Consider the following 22,137-nt stretch of genomic DNA (forward strand, 5'->3'; position numbering starts at 1 on the left):
CAGAACTTCATTATGGCTGAGGAGCTGAGACGTGAGCTGCCTCCAGACCAGGCGGAGTACTGCATCGCCCGCATGGCGCCCTACTCTGGCCCCGACGCGAAGCCCGGAGCCCTCGACTACATGTCCTTCTCCACCGCCCTCTACGGGGAGAGTGACCTCTAAGAGCACACCACAGGAGGGGGAGGGGGACGGGATGAGGTTTGGGGTGGGGGGGGGGGGGGGGGGGGGGGGTACGTAGAGGCTTGCCAGGCCCAATGCAGAGCAGACACTCTCCACCCCTCTAGGTCTAGCCTGCAGTCACTGGGAGAAGAGGGGAGTGATTCTGAAGCCAGTGGTTTGATTGGCTCTGTAGAAGAGGGAGGGGCTGCAGGTGGAGGGTCCTGGGAAGTGATTAGTGGACAGCGCTACTGCTCCCTCTAGATTCTGGTCCCGCAGTGCCCCTGAGTGTGCAGGTTTTCATCTGGTTGGCTGTCGCAAGCTGTTATCCTCAACTTAGTTCACAGATCAACTACAATCAAATGCACATCATGTTATGGGGTGAAAACTAGCAACCACAGGTGCACCTCTGGGTCAGGACAGGATGGGAACCCAAGTCCCACCTTCACCCTCTGCCTTGGAGATGGGGGGGAGGGGCACGTGCTATTCTGATTCTTATACTACTTTTTTTGTTTATTTTATTTTATCTTGCTGGGGGGTGGGGTGGGTGGAGAGTTTGCGTATTAGAACACAGAGATATATGAAGGGGAGCGGGGCAGGGGGTTGAACAGAAAATAATGACGTACCCGTACCACATTTTGCTGGATAAGTGGAACTCGGATATCTAACCTCAACGCTTTCCTTTTCCTGTTTGTTTCTTTCTTTCTTTTCTCCAGCAAATGTGAGTAAGTGGTTTCAGTGCTGTACATACTTATTTTTCCAGTACGCAACAGTCAGAATATTCTTCGCAGGCTTGTAGGGCAACAAAAAAAAAAGTGGCATTTTTTTTAAAGCAAAACAACAAATAGAGAAAAAAAAATAGCAGTTTGACACATTGAGTACCGTAGATAGGTTTGAATTACTGAGAGTCTTCATTTGGATTAAGTGATTTTTCAACGGTCAAATATGGAATCCTGTCCTATTAAAGATATGGTGACAATTTAGTTGAAGGAAGTATATGTGTGGCCTTCATAGCTATGTAACCATCACATGACATAAACATGTTGGCATTTATGAAACTTTGCTTATGTGATATATCACTTTCACACGGAGGTGTATAAAGGTGCTCATGTTCACACAATCTACTCATTTATTATAGTTTCAACTGAAGAACATATTAAGAAATATCCCCTAGAAGCACAGCATGTCAGGTCATGTAAAGCTTACATGGACAAAGTGAAGGCCCACCGCTACCATTGGCTGAATTGTTTCTATAGGAACACCGCTTTAGAGAGTTCCCCCGAGGAAGTTGGAAACGATGGGAGAACAAAAAAAATGTGCCTGTTAGTGGCTACAGCCCTGTCTCTCTGTCTCTCGCTCCCTCGCAACCCTCCAGCTCCTTGTCTGTCTTCTCTACACAGCAGGGTGGGGAGGGACCCAGCATAAAGAAGGGCGAAGGGAGGGGGCCAGAGTCTTAATAAACATTCCATTATGTCTTAAATAAAAAGGAAATTACTGTCTACCAATCTATGCAATCATCTATATCCAATATCACAGAGTTCAGAGAGAAATGGTGGGAATTGATTTGAAGAAATTAATTGACTAAATTAAGTGCATGACATTTTGTTTTATTTCTTTAATATTTGTAAAGGGGGGGGGGGGGGTCAAGGAGCTTAAGGAGCTTAGGGGGAGAGGGATGTGAGCCAGAGTGAAGGAGGACAAAATAAGACTTGGGCCAAAAGCTTGTACTTTTACCTGCAAGGTTGGAAAGCATTGAGCTTTGGATTTGTGATTTCTTCTTTTTTTTGTACTCTTTAATATCAAACCTTATCTGCTGTACTGGAAACTGCAAAACAGCCTTCTGTCTAAAAGTGCATTTCACAAGCACACATAAAGTTTCCTTATAAAATACTATGACTTGGTCTCTGTTTTTATTTTCCTTCTCTAGGCCTACTTCTATATATATATATATATGCGCACACACAAAGCCTTTGACTCTGAACAGTTAATGGGCCTACTCATACTACCTTTTAAAATAAGCAAATAGTCATTTCCTCCTGGTAGGATACGTGTAAATCAGCTGCTTGCCCTATGGGCTGTCTAGTCTGCATGTTTATGTCCACGTGAGGGAGACTTGGGACCAGCAGTAGCCTAGTCGTAGACGGACCACTAGGTGTAGACCGTTTTAACCTCTACAAATGACCCTATTAACGTTTTATAAAACACTAGTAGATTTAGATTTAAAAAATAATAATAATACTATGTCTATTGCTATAACTACTTTTTATACAATAGCCACTGTGAACAAGTAGGCCTGAAGTATGGCAACCAGTTGTGCAGCAGTTACGCACATGTTATTGTCGAACGGAAAGGGGCTGGCTACTTGGGGATAAAGCCACGGTAGGGATTTGACAGAGGAGGTCTTGATGCTCATGTAGACTGCGTTCAAATCCAGGATGACAGAGAACCATATTTATAATTATAGTGTGTGTTTTTGAAGACAATTCTCCGTGAAACTATTTCTGATTATTCATCACTTGCCACCGGTTTTGCGGAAAGCGCAACAATTTGGGATCTACCCGTTTTGTCGTTCCACTTGTCAAGAGATCTGCCGCTTAACAACAAAATGGCCTGCTGAAAGTGAAAAGAAGATAAAAAGCTGCCCTTAACGTTCTTACGTTAACGGTGCCACCGAAGGCTGGATTGGCTGGCGATTTGTACACGGCGCTTTGCCACAGAGACAGAAGTGCGCGCAACACCTCCAGCAGAGCCACGCGCCTGGGCAGTATGCTGGTGTTCACCTGTCTCGTGCTGCTCATCATCTTGTTCTCGGAGTCTATTCAAACTGAGAGGTCACCGGTAAGTCCTCAAGGATTTACACTTTCATACTTCAGAAGTGCTCATTTTGAGAGACCGTCTAGCATGAACTGTTACATTTTTTTATTATCATTCTGTGATTGTCACCTGAACTTAAACCAACATCCAATCACCGATGGTGCGTTTTAAAACATAACTAAACGTGAATGCAAAACGTTTTATTACATCTGTGCTCTGGCTGAGTGAAGTAGACTATAATAGACAGAAAGGAATGGTTGCCATCTCAAGCAGTGCTGAAACCCTTTTCATTCAGATTGGTTACAGCCATGAATTAAGGGCATACCTGTTACCTTGAGTCATAGAGCTCTCAAAGTGATCTAAAGTCGGTTTAGTTTAGTACTGACCATAATCATTTAGGAGATTAGAGTATGACAAGCTGATCCAAGATCAGTGTGTAAGGGGCCACACCTACCTCCAAGCCATGGAGTGGAATCTGAGAAAGTCTATGAAGCCAATGTTCCCTGAAGAGGTAGTGTATGGAGTAGACAAACACTGGCTAACTAGCCCAGACCGCAGGCCAGAAACCGCCTAAAGGCAAATATTGAAACTAGTTTTTTTTTTTATTTTACCCGAGGGAAAACGGGTGTGTGCCTTCAAAAAGAATTCACACCCCTTGTCTTTAGTCACTGGCCTAACCATAATGTCAAAGTGGAGTTATGTTTTTAGAAATGTCTCCAGATTCATAACAAATGAAAAGCTGAAATGTCTTGTGTAAATAAGTATTCAACCCCTTTGTTATGGCAAGCCTAAATAAGTTTAGGAGTAAAAATGTGCTTCTCAAGTTGCATGGACTTTGTGCGATATTATTGATTAACATTACTTTTGAAGCACTACCTCATCTCTGTACCTCACACATACAAGGTCCCTCAGTCGAGCAGTGAATTTCAAACACAGATTCAAGCACAAAGACCAGGGAGGTTTTCCAATGCCTCACAAAGAAGGGCACCTATTGGTAGATGGGTAAAAAAAAAGCAGACATTGAATATCCCTTTGAGCATGGTGAAGTTATGAATTACACTTTGGATGGTGTATCAATAAACCCCGTCCTTCCTAACTCAGTTGCTGGAGAGGAAGGAAACTGCTCAGGGATTTCACCAGAATTGAATGGCTGTGATAGGAGAATTGGGGATGGATCAACAGCATTGTAGTTACTCCACAATACTAACATACAGTAAATTAAAGGGTGAAAAGATGGAAGCCTGTACAGAATTAAAATATTCCAAAACATGCATCCTGTTTGCAATAAGGCACTAAAGTAAAACTGCAAAACAACTTTATGTCCTGAACACAAAATGTTAGGTTTGGGGCACATCCAAGTACCACTTCACTTCTTCATATTTTTAAGCATTGTGATGGCTGCATCATGTTATGGGCATGCTTTTTATGGGCAAGAACTAGGGAGTTTTTAGGATACAAATAAACGGATTTGAGGCAAAATCCTAGAGGAAAATTACTTCAGCCTGCTTTCCAACAGACACTTGAAGACAAATTCACCTTTCAGCAGGACAATAACATAAACAAGGCCAATTATATACTGGAGTTGCTTACCAAGATTACATTGAACGTTCCTGAGTGGCCTAGTTACAGTTTTGGCTTAAGGCAAGACTTGAAAATGGCTGTCTAGCGATGAACAACATCCAACTTGACAGCGCTTGAATCATAAAAATAAAAAAATGAAAGTGCAAATATTGTACAATCCAGGTGTGCAAAGCTCATATAGACTTGTGCAGTAAGACTCAGAGCTGTAATTGCTGGCAAATGTGATTCTAACATGTATTGACTCAGGGGTGTGAATACTTGTGTAAATGAGAATTCTGTATTTAATTTTCAATACATTTGCAAAAAATTTCTAAAAATATGTTTTCACTTGGTCATTATGAGGTATTGTGTGTGTATATGGGTGAGAATCTATTTAATCCATTTTGAATTCAGGCTGTAACACAACAAAATGTGGAATAAGTTCAGGGCTATTACTGCTTTCTGAAGGAACTGTACCTGTTTGAGTGTGTGCATACAGTACATGTGTGTTTGGTTACCATGCCAATTTTGAAAGGTGAGAGATGGTGTACTTGTACAGGACTCGGCTGTGAAAGTGCACATGTTTAGCATGTCTGCAATGTTTGGTTGTTTTGTATTCTGCAGGCGCATGACAAATTGCACACACAGGCTGTTTTGTCTGTCCAGACTTCCTGCCACGCCATAGAGATGAATGGAGGAAAACTCTTCCCATGTGCCTGATTCACTGGTCTCATTACTTTTACTCCGCATACGACAGGGGAGGGGGCTTATTTCAACATAAAAGTGACTGATATGGATATAAAAATATACATGTGCCAGTCTTTCAGCAGCATTTCAGTCTCCGCCAAAACATCGTATTTCATCACACTAAGGCGACCCTCTCGAGATATATCTATATTTTCATATATAGTTATAAAATCTAACACCAGGTTGCCTAAAACATTGCCGCCTTGTTCGTCCATGCTTCAACGCTCTGCCCAGAACACTGACGCTAATTGTAGCTGGAACACGTAACACTGCAGCTGGACAGAGAAGCTCACTCAAGGCTACTAGTTACTCTTTAGACCTGAACCTGGTCCATTCAGTGGTACTGAACTCATAGTTAGAAAGCCATGTCCCGTCCTCCAGCCACAATGACACCACCTCCAACATGCACACACACATCCAAAGTATACGCTGTCCTCCACAAGGAATCAATCGATGAAATGATGCCCTCACCACCTAGCAGCACAGGCAGGTCCTTTCATCAGAGGATAGTTTTTTTTTTTTTTTTCAATCAGGAAAAATTATGCAAACAGTGAAACACACACCATGGCAAATTGACTGAGCTATGACAGAGTGTGAGGGAGAGCAGGAGACAAAGAGGTATTGAAGATCGGGCCTGGAGGATGGCTGGGGCTTGGGGTGGGGGGTGGGGGGCAAGGTCTGGGTCCAGGGTTATCTGAGTGGGAGTGAAGGTCAACGACAAGAGAGGGACCCGTGTGTGAGTGCATGTGTGATACCTAGCTTTTAGTGCAATGTCTGGCACTGGGCAGCATGTGTTAGCAATTTAGCAGAAGCCTATGGCCTGCGGTCCGAGTACCTCTCTCCATCTCTGTTCTCGTCTCTCCTCCGCCCACCTCACTGGAATGTTGATGTAAAAAACACATGGTGTGTCAATAGAAGTTTATCAAATGCAGTCTAGGCCTCGGGCATCCTACTAACGATTAGGAATACCACTGTGACTATGAACAAGGCTGGAAAAAGCTGCGGTGTACCATACTATAGCAGGGATACAGGGAAAGACCTCGGACAGCCGTCGTGTTCTGCAACAAGTGTCCTCTAGGATGGTGTGTGTCATGTACTGAAGCATTGACTCAAGGACAGGTAAGAGATTTTAGAGGTCATGCATGTCTGGTGTATGGTCCAGTATTACAGCAATATTCAGATGACCGAACAGAAATGTTCCAGCATCTTCCCTTTGGTTGCAGGCCTGTAAATAAAATACAGTACTTTACACCAGCCATGACAATGAGCTACAGACTGAGCCCACAGTTGGCAGGCAGGGGGTGAGGCGGGCCTGAAGAGTCTGGAACCTTCCCCTCAATTAGACCTGTTTATTTACAGAGCAGTTAGCTAGCAAAAACAGCTCTCACAGGTACAGGATCAGGTGAAATCCAAGATATACACACACACATTTCCTTATTCTCTATTTTAACATACTTTGGCCATGTGTTGACTGCTGCGGTGCTTATCTTTTACGTGCTCCCTCTCTCAGCTTTTCCCAGCGTGACACTGAAGCACTGTTCGTGTGCCAGACAAGCAGCAGACAGAGTGTCCACTAGCCAAGGCACCAACAAATAGCTCCTTTTTAATCCCTCTCTTTGACCAGCTCCGCTTAAGTCTATCCACACCAAACACTCCAAACGTGTATTTACCCGTGTTCTGATTGGTCACACAACTTCGGTGCGAGCCCTTCTCTGCTCTCTGATACAGTACGCTGCTGGGGGGGTCAAAGTGTGTCATATGAGAGTACAGGTCAGGAGGGTGTAATTGCATTGTACTGCCTGTGTTGCTGCTTGTTTCCAGCCGTTTCTGATCCCAGAAAACATGTGGCCCCGGGGCTGTGCGCTGGACTGCCACAGGGAGCGCCACCGGACAGTATGTGGCAGCAACGGACGCCTTTACATGTCCCTGTGTGCCTTCCAGAGAGCCCAGTGCATCAACGCTCAGCTACGGACGGCACCACGAGTACACTGTGCAGGTAAGTACCCTTTAGTGACCATAAACTGTGTACATTCTATGAAAGTCAGTAATGGACGCCTCCATCTATACACGCGTATTCACACTGTACACATATATACATTCCATCTATTAATCACCATATATACCAGGGATGGGCAACTTTGATGGGAGTGAGAACTCATGAGGTGCTGCAGTTGCTCGTGGTTCTGTGTCCACCGCCTCTCACATTGCGAGTTCATTTCGTGCAATTCTACAAATTTGGCCATGGAAGTGTAGAGAAAATGTTTCAGTTTTAAAGCAAATTTGTTAAGATTCCACTCATTTTGCCATGAGTCAGAGAGGAAAATGAGCTGTCTTAGTACTAATTTCATGCAATTCTACACATTTTGCCATAGGGTGGAGAGAAATGTTTGCCGTTTTGAATATGATATCTGAGTGAGACTGACTGACGATCTGGTAATTTGACCACGATAACAAGTTTAGACAGCTGGCCACTAAACTAACTCCGAATTCTGAAAAAGAATTGCTGACATGGGCTAATTTACTGACTATCAGTCAGTAGAGGCTGCTGAGGGGAGGGGTCTGCTTATAATAATGGCTGAAATGGAGTGTAATTCTGGAATGGAGTGGATGGAATGGTATCAAACACGAGAACCCCCATAAAACATGTTTGATACCATTTCATTCACTCCATTCCGGGCATTATTATGAGTCGTCCTCCCCTCAGCAGCCTCCACTGCTGTCACTGACTGACATAACAAGAGAGAAACTGCTGATGCACAACCACACTTCGAAATTACACCTGGTCTATTCTTCTATTCTTACTCTCAACAGTAAGTTTAGACCCCGACTGAGATCCTAAAACCTTTTTTGTGTGTAGAATTTGATCCGAGGGCCTTCAAAAGGGCTGCCAGTTGACCATCCCTGATATATACAGTACACACAATCTATACACACTTCTGCATTGATTATATATGCCAATGGAAGTAGTAGAGATGGTTGCTGGACATCCCCCTTCAGATTCCACCCAGTCCAAGTGCCAGCTGGCTCGTAGTCAGGCCCTGGAGTCCAGCGTCCGCAGCCACACCGTCCCAGAATGCGGTGCAGATGGAAGTTTCCTGCAGGTACTGTCTGTCTTTCAAATGACAGAAAATCATAGCAAATCACATTGGATTTGTCACATGCGCCGAATACAAAGGATGTGGTCTTTACCCTGAAATGCTTGCTTACGAGCCCTTCCCAACGATGTACAGTTAAAAAATTATAATAAAAATAATAACACGAGGAATAAAATACACAAGAATGGAGGTATATACAGGGAGTACCAGTACCAGATCCATGTGGAGCTATATACAGGGAGTACCAGTACCAGATCCATGTGGAGCTATATACAGGGAGTACCAGTACCAGATCCATGTGGAGCTATATACAGGGAGTACCAGTACCAGATCCATGTGGAGCTATATACAGGGAGTACCAGTACCAGATCCATGTGGAGCTATATACAGGGAGTACCAGTACCAGATCTATGTGGAGCTATATACAGGGAGTACCAGTACCAGATCAATGTGGGGCTATATACAGGGAGTACCAGTACCAGATCTATGTGGAGCTATATACAGGGAGTACCAGTACCAGATCAATGTGGGGCTATATACAGGGAGTACCAGTACCAGATCTATGTGGAGCTATATACAGGGAGTACCAGTACCAGATCTATGTGGAGCTATATACAGGGAGTACCAGTACCAGATCAATGTGGAGCTATATACAGGGAGTACCAGTACCAGATCAATGTGGAGCTATATACAGGGAGTACCAGTACCAGATCAATGTGGAGCTATATACAGGGAGTACCAGTACCAGATCAATGTGGAGCTATATACAGGGAGTACCAGTACCAGATCAATGTGGAGCTATATACAGGGAGTACCAGTACCAGATCTATGTGGAGCTATATACAGAGAGTACCAGTACCAGATCAATGTGGAGCTATATACAGAGAGTACTAGTACCAGGTCAATGTGGAGCTATATACAGAGAGTACTAGTATACAGAGAGTACTAGTACCATATCAATGTGGAGCTATATACAGGGAGTACCAGTACCAGATCTATGTGGAGCTATATACAGAGAGTACCAGTACCAGATCAATGTGGAGCTATATACAGAGAGTACTAGTACCAGATCAATGTGGAGCTATATACAGGGAGTACCAGTACCAAATCATTGTGCAGGGGTACGATGTATTTGAGCTAGATATGTACATAAAGGCAGGGTGAAGTGACTAGGCATCAGGATAGATCATAATAAGAGTAAGAATAAAGAACAGAGTAGCAGCATACAAAACATCAGGATCACCTGCTCTGATCAGGTGAATCCAGTTGAAAGCTATGATCCCTCCACTTCAATCTGTGTAGATGAAGGGGAGGAGACCGGTTAAAGAAGGATTTTTAAGCTTTGAGACATGGATTGTTTATGTGTGCCATTCAGAGGGAGAATGGGCAAGAAAATAAATATTGAAGTGCCTTTGATGGGTATGGTAGTAGGTGCCAGGTGCACTGGTTTGAGTGTGTCCAGAACTGCAATGCTGCTGGGGTTTTCACACTCAACAGTTTCCTGTGTGTCTCAAGAATGGCCCACCACCCAAAGGACATCCAGACAACTTGACACAACTGTGGGAAGCATTGGCGTCAACATGGGCCAGCATCCCTGTGGAACGCTTTCGACATCTTGTACAGTCCATGCCCCGGTGAATTGAGGGGGGGGGGGACGACTCAATGTTATGAAGGTGTTCCTAATGCTTTGTACACTTTGCGTATGATGAGTTTAAAAGTGTGCGTGTGTATTTATGTTGTGTGTGTGTGTGAGTGTGTGTGTGTGTGGGTTTTGTGTGAGAGGGTCAATGTAGTGTGTGTGTCTGTATATATAGTCTTGTGAGTGTGCATAGAGTCAGCACAAGATGGGGTCAGTGAAAAGAGTCTGGGTAACCATTTAATGAACTATTTAGCAGTCTTACGGCTTGGGGGTAAAAGCTGTCTCGAAGCCTGTTGGTTCGAGAGCCGATGCGTCGGTACCTTTTGCCGGACAGTAGCAGAGAGAACAGTCTATGGCTACCCTTTAGTGAGCATACATTTCAGTACTTGGCTTTGATGAAGTTGGCAAAACGCAGGTTCTGACAAATGTCCCACTTCCTCAGATGCAGTGCCACAACCAGACTGGTTACTGCTGGTGCTCTACTCCAGATGGGAAACCTGTCAGTGGGACCTCTGTCCTGCACCTCAGACCCAACTGCACAGGTGAGACAGAGTTTAGACCCAAACGGCCAGGGGGAAATAGTTGTGAATTAGCATCTATCAAGCCACCCATTAAACAGATCTTCACCCAGCCCTCTTTGTAGTATGTTGTGTTGTGCCATGAGTCATTTGTCTGAAATTACACAGATGACTGATCTGGAGTCAGCCCAAAGAGGTGAGAATTCACCTGACTGACACGCATAAGTACTGTACTGTATATCAATCAATAGTGCTCCACTGACACTAATATAAAGACTCACTCAAACACTGCCACACACGTACCTACTCTGGTACGGGCTTTTATCAGTCACTTTGGTCCTTGAAAAGTTCTTGTCTCTGTGGACACAGGTGAGGGTGGTCCCTCCCGGCCCACCGCCGACCCTAGCAGGACCAAGTCTGCAGCAGGTGAGAGGAGTGGACTTGGAGAATAACCGTTGAACATGCTTTTAAGTCGAGCACGAGGCTTAATCTGTCTCTGGGAAACCGTCCCGTAATGATGGACATTTTCAGAATGATACTACCATATTGTTTGTTTACACTAATATCGCTATATTTCCTGTACAGGAATCACCGCTCCTCCGCTCTGGGTGACCATCCGGTTGAACTCTGACCCCAAAGGGAATCGTTCTGTAAAACGCCCTACAGGTAAGGAGTTTTTCTTTTTATGAGCTTTCATAGCTATCACTTCTGTGAGATAATGATTAGTGTGTGTGCGTACATTCGTGCTTCCACAGACAGTCCTCAGACGTGTGAGAGGGAGAGAGCAGCGTTGATGGACAAGGTGCATGTTCTGTGGCAGGAGGAGCGCTTCATCCCAAAATGCAGTGCAGATGGGCGCTACAGCCCCATCCAGTGCCACGTCACCACGGGGTACTGCTGGTGTGTCCGGGTGGACACGGGACGGCCTCTACCCGGCACCTCTGCCAGGTATGGCCTCAAACAAGGCACCTAGTAGATAGAGAAATGTGGCTAACGCTTTATTTTACAGCCTGATAATTACCAGGTAGTTACATAGGAATGACTTGTACCAGCTTAACTTGGCAGTACAATAAAGTTTTACCTAAATGCATTCTCCACTCCCATGACACGCACAGTCCGCTATCAGAACTCTCCCATTCCACACTTTACTAAACTGATCAATGCACCCCATGTAGCCCAGGAGCCTAAGAAACTCAAACACGGAGTATACAAAACATTAAGAACACCTGCTCTTTCCATGACATAGACTGTCCAAATCAAATTCTATTGGTCACATACAGGTGTTTAGCAGATGTTATTGCGGGTGTAGTGAAATGCTTGTGTTTCTAGCTCTGACAGTGCAGTACTATCTAACAAGTCATATCTAACCATTTCACAACATATGCCCGATACACACAAATCTAAGTAACGAATGGGATTAAGAATGTATAAATATATAGACGAGCAATGTCAGAGCGGCGTAGACTAATATACAGTAGAATAGAATACAGTATATACATATCAAATCAAACTTTATTTGCCACATGCGCCAAATACAGCGAGTGTAGACCTTACCGTGAAATGCTTACTTACAAGCCCTTAACCAACAGTGTAGACCTTACCGTGAAATGCTTACTTACAAGCCCTTAACCAACAGTGTAGACCTTACCGTGAAATGCTTACTTACAAGCCCTTAACCAACAGTGTAGACCTTACCGTGAAATGCTTACTTACAAGCCCTTAACCAACAGTGTAGACCTTACCGTGAAATGCTTACTTACAAGCCCTTAACCAACAGTGTAGACCTTACCGTGAAATGCTTACTTACAAGCCCTTAACCAACAGTGTAGACCTTACCGTGAAATGCTTACTGAAATACAACAAGCCCTTAACCAACAGTGTAGACCTTACCGTGAAATGCTTACTTACAAGCCCTTAACCAACAGTGTAGACCTTACCGTGAAATGCTTACTTACAAGCCCTTAACCAACAGTGTAGACCTTACCGTGAAATGCTTACTTACAAGCCCTTAACCAACAGTGTAGACCTTACCGTGAAATGCTTACTTACAAGCCCTTAACCAACAGTGTAGACCTTACAATGAAATACTTACTTACAAGCCCTTAACCAACAGTGTAGACCTTATAAATGCTTACTTACAAGCCCTTAACCAACAGTGTAGACCTTACCGTGAAATGCTTACTTACAAGCCCTTAACCAACAGTGTAGACCTTACCGTGAAATGCTTACTTACAAGCCCTTAACCAACAGTGTAGTCCTTACCGTGAAATGCTTACTTACAAGCCCTTAACCAACAGTGTAGACCTTACCGTGAAATGCTGACTTACAAGCCCTTAACCAACAGTGTAGACCTTACCGTGAAATGCTTACTTACAAGCCCTTAACCAACAGTGTAGACCTTACCGTGAAATACTTACAAGCCCTTAACAAGCCCTTAACCAACAGTGTAGACCTTACCGTGAAATACTTACTTACAAGCCCTTAACCAACAGTGTAGACCTTACCGTGAAATGCTTACGTACAAGCCCTTAACCAACAGTACTTACTTACAAGCCTTAACCAACAGTGTAGACCTTACCGTGAAATACTTACTTACAAGCCCTTAACCAACAGTGTAGACCTTACCGTGAAATGCTTACTTACAAGCCCTTAACCAACAGTGTAGACCTTACCGTGAAATGCTTACTTACAAGCCCTTAACCAACAGTGTAGACCTTACCGTGAAATGCTTACTTACAAGCCCTTAACCAACAGTGTAGACCTTACCGTGAAATACTTACTTACAAGCCCTTAACCAACAGTGTAGACCTTACCGTGAAATGCTTACTTACAAGCCCTTAACCAACAGTGTAGACCTTACTTACGCCCTGTGTAAATGCTTACTTACAAGCCCTTAACCAACAGTGTAGACCTTACCGTGAAATGCTTACTTACAAGCCCTTAACCAACAGTGTAGACCTTAACCGTGAAATGCTACTTACTTACAAGCCCTTAACCAACAGTGTAGACCTTACCGTGAAATGCTTACTTACAAGCCCTTAACCAACAGTGTAGACCTTACCGTGAAATACTTACTTACAAGCCCTTAACCAACAGTGTAGACCCAACAGTGAACCGTAAATGCTTATTAACCAACAGTGTAGACTTACTTACAAGCCCTTAACCAACAGTGTAGACCTTACCCAACAGTGAAATGCTTACTTACAAGCCCTTAACCAACAGTGTAGACCTTACCGTGAAATGCTTACTTACAAGCCCTTAACCAACAGTGTAGACCTTACCGTGAAATACTTACTTACAAGCCCTTAACCAACAGTGTAGACCTTACCGTGAAATACTTACTTACAAGCCCTTAACCAGCAGTGCAGTTCAATAAGAAGAAAATATTTACCAAGTAGACTAAAATAAAAAGTAATAATTAAATGTAACACAATAAGAATAACAATAACGAGGCTATATACAGAGGACACCGATACCGAGTCAGTGTGCAGGGGTACAGGCTAGTTGAGGTAATCTGTACATGTAGGTGGCAATTTTATGGGCTTATGGGCCTATGACACCGCTGAGTTGAGTAATGCAAGATATGTAAACATTATTAAAGTGACTAGTGTTCCATGTAATATAGTGGCCAGTGATTTCATGTCTATGTATATAGGGCAACAGCCTCTAATGTGTTAGTGATGGCTATTTAACAGTCTGATCGACTTAGGATAGAAGCTGTTTTTCAGTCTCTCGGTCCCAGCTTTGATGCACCTGTACTGACCTCGCCTTCTGGATGATAGCGGGGTGAACAGGCAGTAGCTCGGGTGGTTGTTGTCCTTGATGATCTTTTTGGCCTTCCTGTGACATCGGGTGCTGTAGGTGTCCTGGAGGGCGGGTAGTTTGCCCCTGGTGATGCGTTGGGCAGACTGCAAACACTCTCTGGAGAGCCCTGCGGTTGCGGGCGGTGCAGTTTCTGTACCAGGGGGAGGAGGGAGGAAGGTGTGGGGGGGGTCCCAACTCAATACTAGGAAGGTGTTCCTAATGTTAGGTATACTCAGTGTATACTGTATATTGTATATTTTAACATTGTATTATATTTAAAGTGTTGTGCTAGTTTAGGATTTTACCATTCCATACTAAAGTATTGATAGTGCAAAGCTATGGTTTTATTGATGACGTTTAATATCCTGGTTCCATAACATTATTTAATGGACATTTCCATCCATTTTCACTGTATTTTCCCTCAGCTTCATATACTTATCTGGCTAACAATGCCACTGACACCCTTGTGAGCAAAATTGGTTGAAGACGTCTTTTCAAATTCACCTCAACCAAAAATACGTATACTCATAGGGTATTTGTGTTTTATTTAACTAGGCAAGTCAGTTAAGAACAAATTCTTATTTACAATGTTGGCCTAGGAACAGTGGGTTAACTGCCTTGTTCAGGGGCAGAACAACAGATTTTTACCTTGTCAACTCGGGAATTCGATCTAGCTACCTTTCGGTTACCGGCACAACGCTCTAACCGCAAGGCTACCTGCCACCCCAAATAGTGTATAGTGTAGCCTCTACTGCATCTCCTCCTGTCCATGGTGAATAGTAACAAAGATGATAACAAATGGCAAAAGGGGACAAACCATTGGGTAAATGCATTGTGATGTATGATCACAATGATTAAATGGTTGGAGAGGAGTCTGAGTTTCGGCTGGAGATCATTCCCATGGCTGTTGTTGCCCCCTTCAGGAACCGGCTGCCAGACTGCAGCCTGGAGGAGCCCCACAACAGCCAGCCTGACAGGAGCTACAGAGACAGATCTCTACCAGGTCAGATCAACAAACTGCACTGCACTATACCTGGATAGATCAACAAGGATCTTTCTCGTTTTTACTAGCCTGGTCCCAGATCAGTTTGCTCTTTCTGCCAACTCCTTTGGTTATTGTCACTCCTATGGCCATTGGCAGACATCACAAACTGATCTAGGACAAGGCTAACACTAACTGTACATCTGATTGGTACTTTCTATGCTGAATACTGTGGGTACTGTGTCCTTGAGCTGTGGCGAATGCAACGTGGACTCTTGTCTAGATTACATCATAGCGGGTAGGCGTATCTCATTTTGTCAAGAGTCACAACTTAAACTGACCCCATTGCCTTGCCTTAATAATCTCTCTCTGCTCCCAGGGTGCCCTGGGGCCCAGAAGAAAGAGTTCCTGCAGAGTCTGTTGAGAGCTCTGCAGCTGGAGGTTGAACAGTCTGGAATACTCAGCCCTCACAGGTCAGTCTGCATACCACTCTATTTATACTAAACACAAATATAAACACAACATGTAAAGTGTTGGTCCCATGTTTCATGAGCTGAAATATTAGATCCCAGAAATGTTCCGTATGCAGACAAATATTATTTCTCTCAAATTTTGTGCAAAAATGTGTTTACATCCCTGTTAGTGAGCATTTCCTCTTTGCCAAGATAATCCATCCACCTGACAGGTGTGTCATATCAAGGATCTGATTGAACAGTATGCTCATTACACAGGTGCACCTTGTGCTGGGGACAACAAAAGGCCACTCTAAAATGTGCAGTTTTGTCACATAATACAATGCCACAGATGTTTCAAGTTTTGAGAAATTGTGCAATTGACATGCTGACTGCAGGAATGTCCGCCAGAGCTGTGGCCAGAGAATTTCATGTTAATTTCCCTACCATAAGCCATCGTTTTAGAGAATTTGACAGTACGTCCACCTGGCCTCACAACCGCAGACCCACGTGTAACCACGCCAGCCCAGGACCTCCACATCCGGCTTCTTGGATGTGGGATCATCTAAGATCAGCCACCCGGACAGCTGATGAAACTGAAGAGTATTTCGATCTGTAATAAAGCCCTTTTGTGGGGAAAAACTAAATCATGTTAAATCTATGGATTTCACCCCTGCCCAGTCATGTGAAATCCATAGATTAGTGCCTAATTAATGTATTTAAATTGACAGATTTCCTTATACGAACTATTACACAGTAAAATCTGTGAAATTGTTGCATGTTGTGTTTATATTTTTGTTCAGTATAATTAAACCCACTGGACTTACTTCTCCTACCACCTGTTTATATCTTCACTCCATCCCTCTCTTTCTCACTACAGGCCAGTCTGCATACCACTCTATTAAACCCCACGGACCTACTCACCCAATCTATCTCTCTAGTTCATCCCTCTCTTTCTCACTACAGGCCAGTCTGCATACCACTCTATTAAACCCCACGGACCTACTCACCCCATCTATCTCTCTAGTTCATCCCTCTCTTTCTCACTACAGGCCAGTCTGCATACCACTCTATTAAACCCCACGGACCTACTCACCCCATCTATCTCTCTAGTTCATCCCTCTCTTTCTCACTACAGGCCAGTCTGCATACCACTCTATTAAACCCCACGGACCTACTCACCCCATCTATCTCTCTAGTTCATCCCTCTCTTTCTCACTACAGGCCAGTCTGCATACCACTCTATTAAACCCCACGGACCTACTCACCCCATCTATCTCTCTAGTTCATCCCTCTCTTTCTCACTACAGGCCAGTCTGCATACCACTCTATTAAACCCCACGGACCTACTCACCCCATCTATCTCTCTAGTTCATCCCTCTCTTTCTCCACTCTATTAAACCCCACGGACCTACTCACCCCATCTATCTCTCTAGTTCATCCCTCTCTTTCTCACGCTTACATCTCTCCTCCCTCTCGTGGCCACTTAAATGCTCCGTACCTCTTTTCCTTTCTCTCTCTCCGTCTGTCTGTTTTTCACTCAGTTCATTTATACACACAACTCTCTCCTTCACTCGACCTCTTCTGTTTTACATATCTGCCCATCTGTAATTCCCTGTTTCTCTCACCCCGCTCTCTCCAAAACCTTCCTCTATTCGCGGACAGATATTAGTACACAGGAGGTTGGTGGCACCTTAATTGGGGAGGACGGGCTCAGGGTAATGACTGGAGCAGCATCAGTGGAATGGTATCAAATACATCAAACACATGGTTTCCAGGTGTTTGAAGCCATTCCATTTGCTCTGTTACGGCCATTATTATGAGTCGTTCTCCCCTCAGCAGCCTCAAGAAATCTTTTTCATACCGATTGCCTTTCTGTTTATAAATAACTTGTTTGTTCTTTTCGGCTCCGACGCAGACATTGGAAAATGGTTATATGTTCAATATGACTGAGGCTTAGGGTTCAGGAATGGAGTGCTCGAATCTCATCAATATAGATTCACTGACTTGTCAGGCTCTGTGGTTCTGTAAAGAAACACAGTGGAACGTCGTCTTCGGTATGTCAGTGGGAGGCCGTTTAAGAAGTCTTGTGTCTGCTAGATTCTCCCTGCATGTGGCTCATCTTAAAATAAACGTTTGATTTCAATTCAAGACTATACAAGCCAATACATGACTGTTGTCCGCAGAAGAGCAATGCTACTGGTCTAATGTGTGTCATTTCTATACCAGGGTGTCGGCGGACGCCCCCCTGTCAGGCCCCATGTCCCCTCCCCCATCCACCCCGGTCCCCTCCCTGAGGGTTGAGGTGTGGGACGGGGAGGAGGAGGTGTTGCGTTGGCACTTCAGGCAGCTGGATACGGATGACAGTGGAGTGCTGAGCGAACGTGAGGCACGGCCGCTCCGCCTCTACCTGCGCAGGAGGTTAAAGCCACGCCGCTGTGCTAAGAAGTTTGCCCAGTACTGTGACCGCGATGGGGACCGCGGCCTCACCCTGTCTGAGCTCAATGCCTGTCTGGGGCTGTGAGGTGGGTTTGGTTCTAGGAGAGAGTTGAGGTTGTGAGGTGGGTTTGGTTCTAGGAGAGAGTTGAGGTGGGTTTGGGTAGTTGTGAGGTGGGTTTGGGCTTTGAGAAGAGGTGAATATGGGTTCAAATTTGGCTTTGTGATGTGTTTAGTTTGTTACCACTTTGAGCTGAAAGGCTTTGAGTTGTGAGATTAGCCCTTTTGTAGATGTTATGTAAGATCTACTGTATTTGATGCAAAGTCCAAGATCGGTTTAGAAAACCACTCAGGGATATATTAAGTGGACACTTTATTTGTTGGGGTCTGTGCCAGGTACAGAGTTCTTTCTAGCTGGGAAATTGGATTTCCCTGCTCTCTTTATCATGAGTCGCCTTTGAAGTAGTGCCAGGAGGAGGAGAGTGTAGGACAAGTGTGTGTTTTAGAGATGAGTGAAGCGGAGGTTCAGTAAATGACTATCAGTGAATCCACATTGAGAGAGAGAGAGGGGGACGACTAAATACATTTGTGTGTATTTCAGTACTACGTCTCTATAGTGCGCATCTCTATAGTGCGCGTCTCTATAGTGCGCGTCTCTATAGTGCGCGTCTCTATAGTACTTGTCTCTATAGTGCGCGTCTCTATAGTACTTGTCTCTATAGTGCGCGTCTCTATAGTACTTGTCTCTATAGTGCGCGTCTCTATAGTGCGCGTCTCTATAGTGCGCGTCTCTATAGTACTTGTCTCTATAGTGCGCGTCTCTATAGTACTTGTCTCTATAGTCTCTAGTGTCTCTAGTGTGTGCATGCGTGAAATTAGAAGCGTTCTGTCTGTTACGGCTGTTAACACGTCCCTGGCACAATAGTGAATTATGGAGCTCAGCTTGCCCTGTTGAGTGTCTATATTTCAACAGCACAGAAAGAACATCTGAGTGAGTTAGCAGAATAAGAATGTGTGTGTGCGCGTGTGCGTGCGTGCGTGTGTGCGTGCGTGCGTGCGTGTGTGTGTGTGTGTGTGTGTGTGTGTGTGTGTGTGTGTGTGTGTGTGTGTGCGCGCATGTGCGTGTGTGTGCGCGTGTGTGTGTGTGTGTGTGCATGTGTGCGCATGTGTGCATATGGCTTTCCAGGTGTTTGATGCCATTTAATTTGCTCCATTCCAGCCATTATTGTGAGCTGTCCTCCACTCAGCAGCCTCCACTGTCCCAGACCCACTCCTTACCAGCTCCAGATGGGTCTCTATGTTTTGGTTTCTCTCTCTCTCCTTCTCTCCGTTCCACATACGAGAGGGTGAGAGAGAGGGAGAACGAGACAGAGGAGAGAAAGAGGCTCTTTTACCTCAAGGTTAGTGCTAGCTCACCAGGGACCGCTGTTTTTGGCTTGGTGTCAGATAAATTAAAAGGCTGCTGCGTGTTTATGTACATTTAGAAACCAAAACAAACCTCGAGCCAAAATTACCAGTCCCACCCCGTCCTTAACCTCCAATTATTCAGTCTAGCTGAGGCGTACTGACAGCTAGGGGAGAAGGTGAGAGGTGTTGTAATGGGTTCTACCTAACACACGTATCTGGCCTCCAGACACTCCTGATGACAGTAATGGGAATAATGAGGAAGGCCTCCAATGATTCAGAACGACTCGTCTGAATCAGAACTAGAGCCCACAAGACGTAGGTTAGAGGTCCTGTTGAATTAAACAAGACAGTCATTCATACATCTGTCTCTCTCTCCTATCCTCCCCTCTCCTATCCTCCCCTCTCCTATCCTCCCCTCTCCTATCCTCCCCTCCCCTCTCCTATCCTGTCCTGTTTTACCTACAGTATCCGTCAGTAGAACCGAGGAGAGAAGGAAGAGAGCATTGAGCAACAAAAGATCCAAGATCCAAGTCCTGGGCCTGTATTTGTCAAGCGTCTTAGAGTAGGAGTGCTGATCTAGGATCAGGTACATGTCATCTTATTCATTATGATCAAAAAGCTAAACTGATTCTAGAACAGCAATCCTACTCTGAAACGATTTGGTAAATACAGGCCCAGAAGACCTGAATTCTGCTCCACTCCTGTCAAGTTGTCATTGGAAGATCCAGTTCTACAGCACTTTGTAAAGCACAAAAAAAAGGCCTCAATTGAAGCGTCGTTGCAGAATATACAGCACACAGAATAGAGTATAGAGTCGCCGCTTTATTTGAATGTGTCCTATGTCTTTTGTGTTGCCTTGTCGGCTCTGATCATTTCCTCATGTTCATATTTATCAGTAATGGTCTTCTGCTGTAAAACCACAATGTCATTTGTGTATTTGTCATTTTAATCCGTAAACCGTGCTCAAATATTTGTCGACTATAAATAAAATGGGTTTTAAAAATACACTACTCTATTATGCAGTGTACAAATCAAATCAAATGTATTTATATAGCCCTTCGTACATCAGCTGATATCTCAAAGTGCTGTACAGAAACCCAGCCTAAAACCCCAAACAGCAAGCAATGCAGGTGTAGAAGCACGGTGGCTAGGAAAAACTCCCTAGAAAGGCCAAAACCTAGGAAGAAACCTAGAGAGGAACCAGGCTATGTGGGGTGGCCAGTCCTCTTCTGGCTGTGCCGGGTGGAGAGTATAACAGAACATGGCCAAGATGTTCAAATGTTCATAAATGACCAGCATGGTCGAATAATAATAAGGCAGAACAGTTGAAACTGGAGCAGCAGCAAAGTCAGGTGGACTGGGGACAGCAAGGAGTCATCATGTCAGGTAGTCCTGGGGCACGGTCCTAGGGCTCAGGTCCTCCGAGAGAGAGAAAGAAAGAGAGAATTAGAGAGAGCATATGTGGGGTGGCCAGTCCTCTTCTGGCTGTGCCGGGTGGAGATTATAACAGAACATGGCCAAGATGTTCAAATGTTCATAAATGACCAGCATGGTCGAATAATAGTAAGGCAGAACAGTTGAAACTGGAGCAGCAGCATGGCCAGGTGGACTGGGGAGAGCAAGGAGTCATCATGTCAGGTAGTCCTGGGGCATGGTCCTAGGGCTCAGGTCAGTTGAAACTGGAGCAGCAGCATGGCCAGGTGGACTGGGGACAGCAAGGAGTCATCATGTCAGGTAGTCCTGGGGCATGGTCCTAGGGCTCAGGTCCTCCGAGAGAGAGAAAGAAAGAGAGAAGGAGAGAATTAGAGAACGCACACTTAGATTCACACAGGACACCGAATAGGACAGGAGAAGTACTCCAGATATAACAAACTGACCCTAGCCCCCCGACACATAAACTACTGCAGCATAAATACTGGAGGCTGAGACAGGAGGGGTCAGGAGACACTGTGGCCCCATCTGAGTGTATTAACAGACTAGTTGTCAAAGGAAATAAAGGGCCAAACAGGAAGGATATAACCCCACCCACTTTGCCAAAGCACAGCCCCCACACCACTAGAGGGATATCTTCAACCACCAACTTACCATCCTGAGACAAGGCTGAGTATAGCCCACAAAGATCTCCGCCACGGCACAACCCAAGGGGGGGCGCCAACCCAGACAGGATGACCACAACAGTGAATCAACCCACTCAGGTGACGCACCCCCTCCAGGGACGGCATGAGAGAGCCCCAGTAAGCCAGTGACTCAGCCCCTGTAATAGGGTTAGAGGCAGAGAATCCCAGTGGAAAGAGGGGAACCGGCCAGGCAGAGACAGCAAGGGCGGTTCGTTGCTCCAGAGCCTTTCCGTTCACCTTCCCACTCCTGGGCCAGACTACACTCAATCATATGACCCACTGAAGAGATGAGTCTTCAGTAAAGACTTAAAGGTTGAGACCGAGTTTGCGTCTCTGACATGGGTAGGCAGACCGTTCCATAAAAATGGAGCTCTATAGGAGAAAGCCCTGCCTCCAGCTGTTTGCTTAGA

The 22,137-nt window shown here is 44.8% G+C and overlaps 2 protein-coding genes across 4 annotated transcripts in view; both read left to right on the plus strand.

The window, feature by feature from the left end:
* The window catches only part of LOC115136938 (alpha-actinin-4-like), a 52,858-nt gene extending 50,809 nt beyond the window's left edge, over positions 1–2,049 (plus strand). For both annotated transcript variants that reach the window (XM_029672859.2, XM_065024563.1), the window contains exon 21: positions 4–2,049. In XM_029672859.2, coding sequence (XP_029528719.2) covers positions 4–162 — 159 coding nt within the window. In that variant the 3' untranslated portion in view covers positions 163–2,049. The remainder of the gene's footprint in view (positions 1–3) is intronic.
* A 463-nt stretch (positions 2,050–2,512) lies between these two features.
* On the plus strand, positions 2,513–20,615 carry LOC115137635 (SPARC-related modular calcium-binding protein 1-like). Of its 2 annotated transcripts, XM_065024565.1 has the most exons (12): positions 2,513–2,994; positions 7,099–7,273; positions 8,275–8,378; positions 10,454–10,553; positions 10,899–10,955; positions 11,115–11,195; positions 11,285–11,477; positions 15,257–15,336; positions 15,695–15,788; positions 17,997–18,292; positions 19,423–19,603; positions 20,076–20,615. In XM_065024565.1, exons 1-10 carry the CDS (start codon positions 2,923–2,925, stop codon positions 18,289–18,291), a joined length of 1,251 nt encoding a protein of 416 aa, XP_064880637.1. In that variant the 5' UTR covers positions 2,513–2,922; the 3' UTR covers position 18,292; positions 19,423–19,603; positions 20,076–20,615. The 2 variants fall into 2 exon arrangements, with proteins under 2 accessions (XP_064880637.1, XP_029529817.1); XM_029673957.2 differs by lacking the exon at positions 19,423–19,603 and having other exon boundaries at positions 2,514–2,994.
* Positions 20,616–22,137: the final 1,522 nt, after the last annotated feature.

Source organism: Oncorhynchus nerka, linkage group LG11 (genome assembly GCF_034236695.1).
Source record: "Oncorhynchus nerka isolate Pitt River linkage group LG11, Oner_Uvic_2.0, whole genome shotgun sequence".
Classification (NCBI taxonomy): Eukaryota; Metazoa; Chordata; class Actinopteri; order Salmoniformes; family Salmonidae; genus Oncorhynchus; species Oncorhynchus nerka.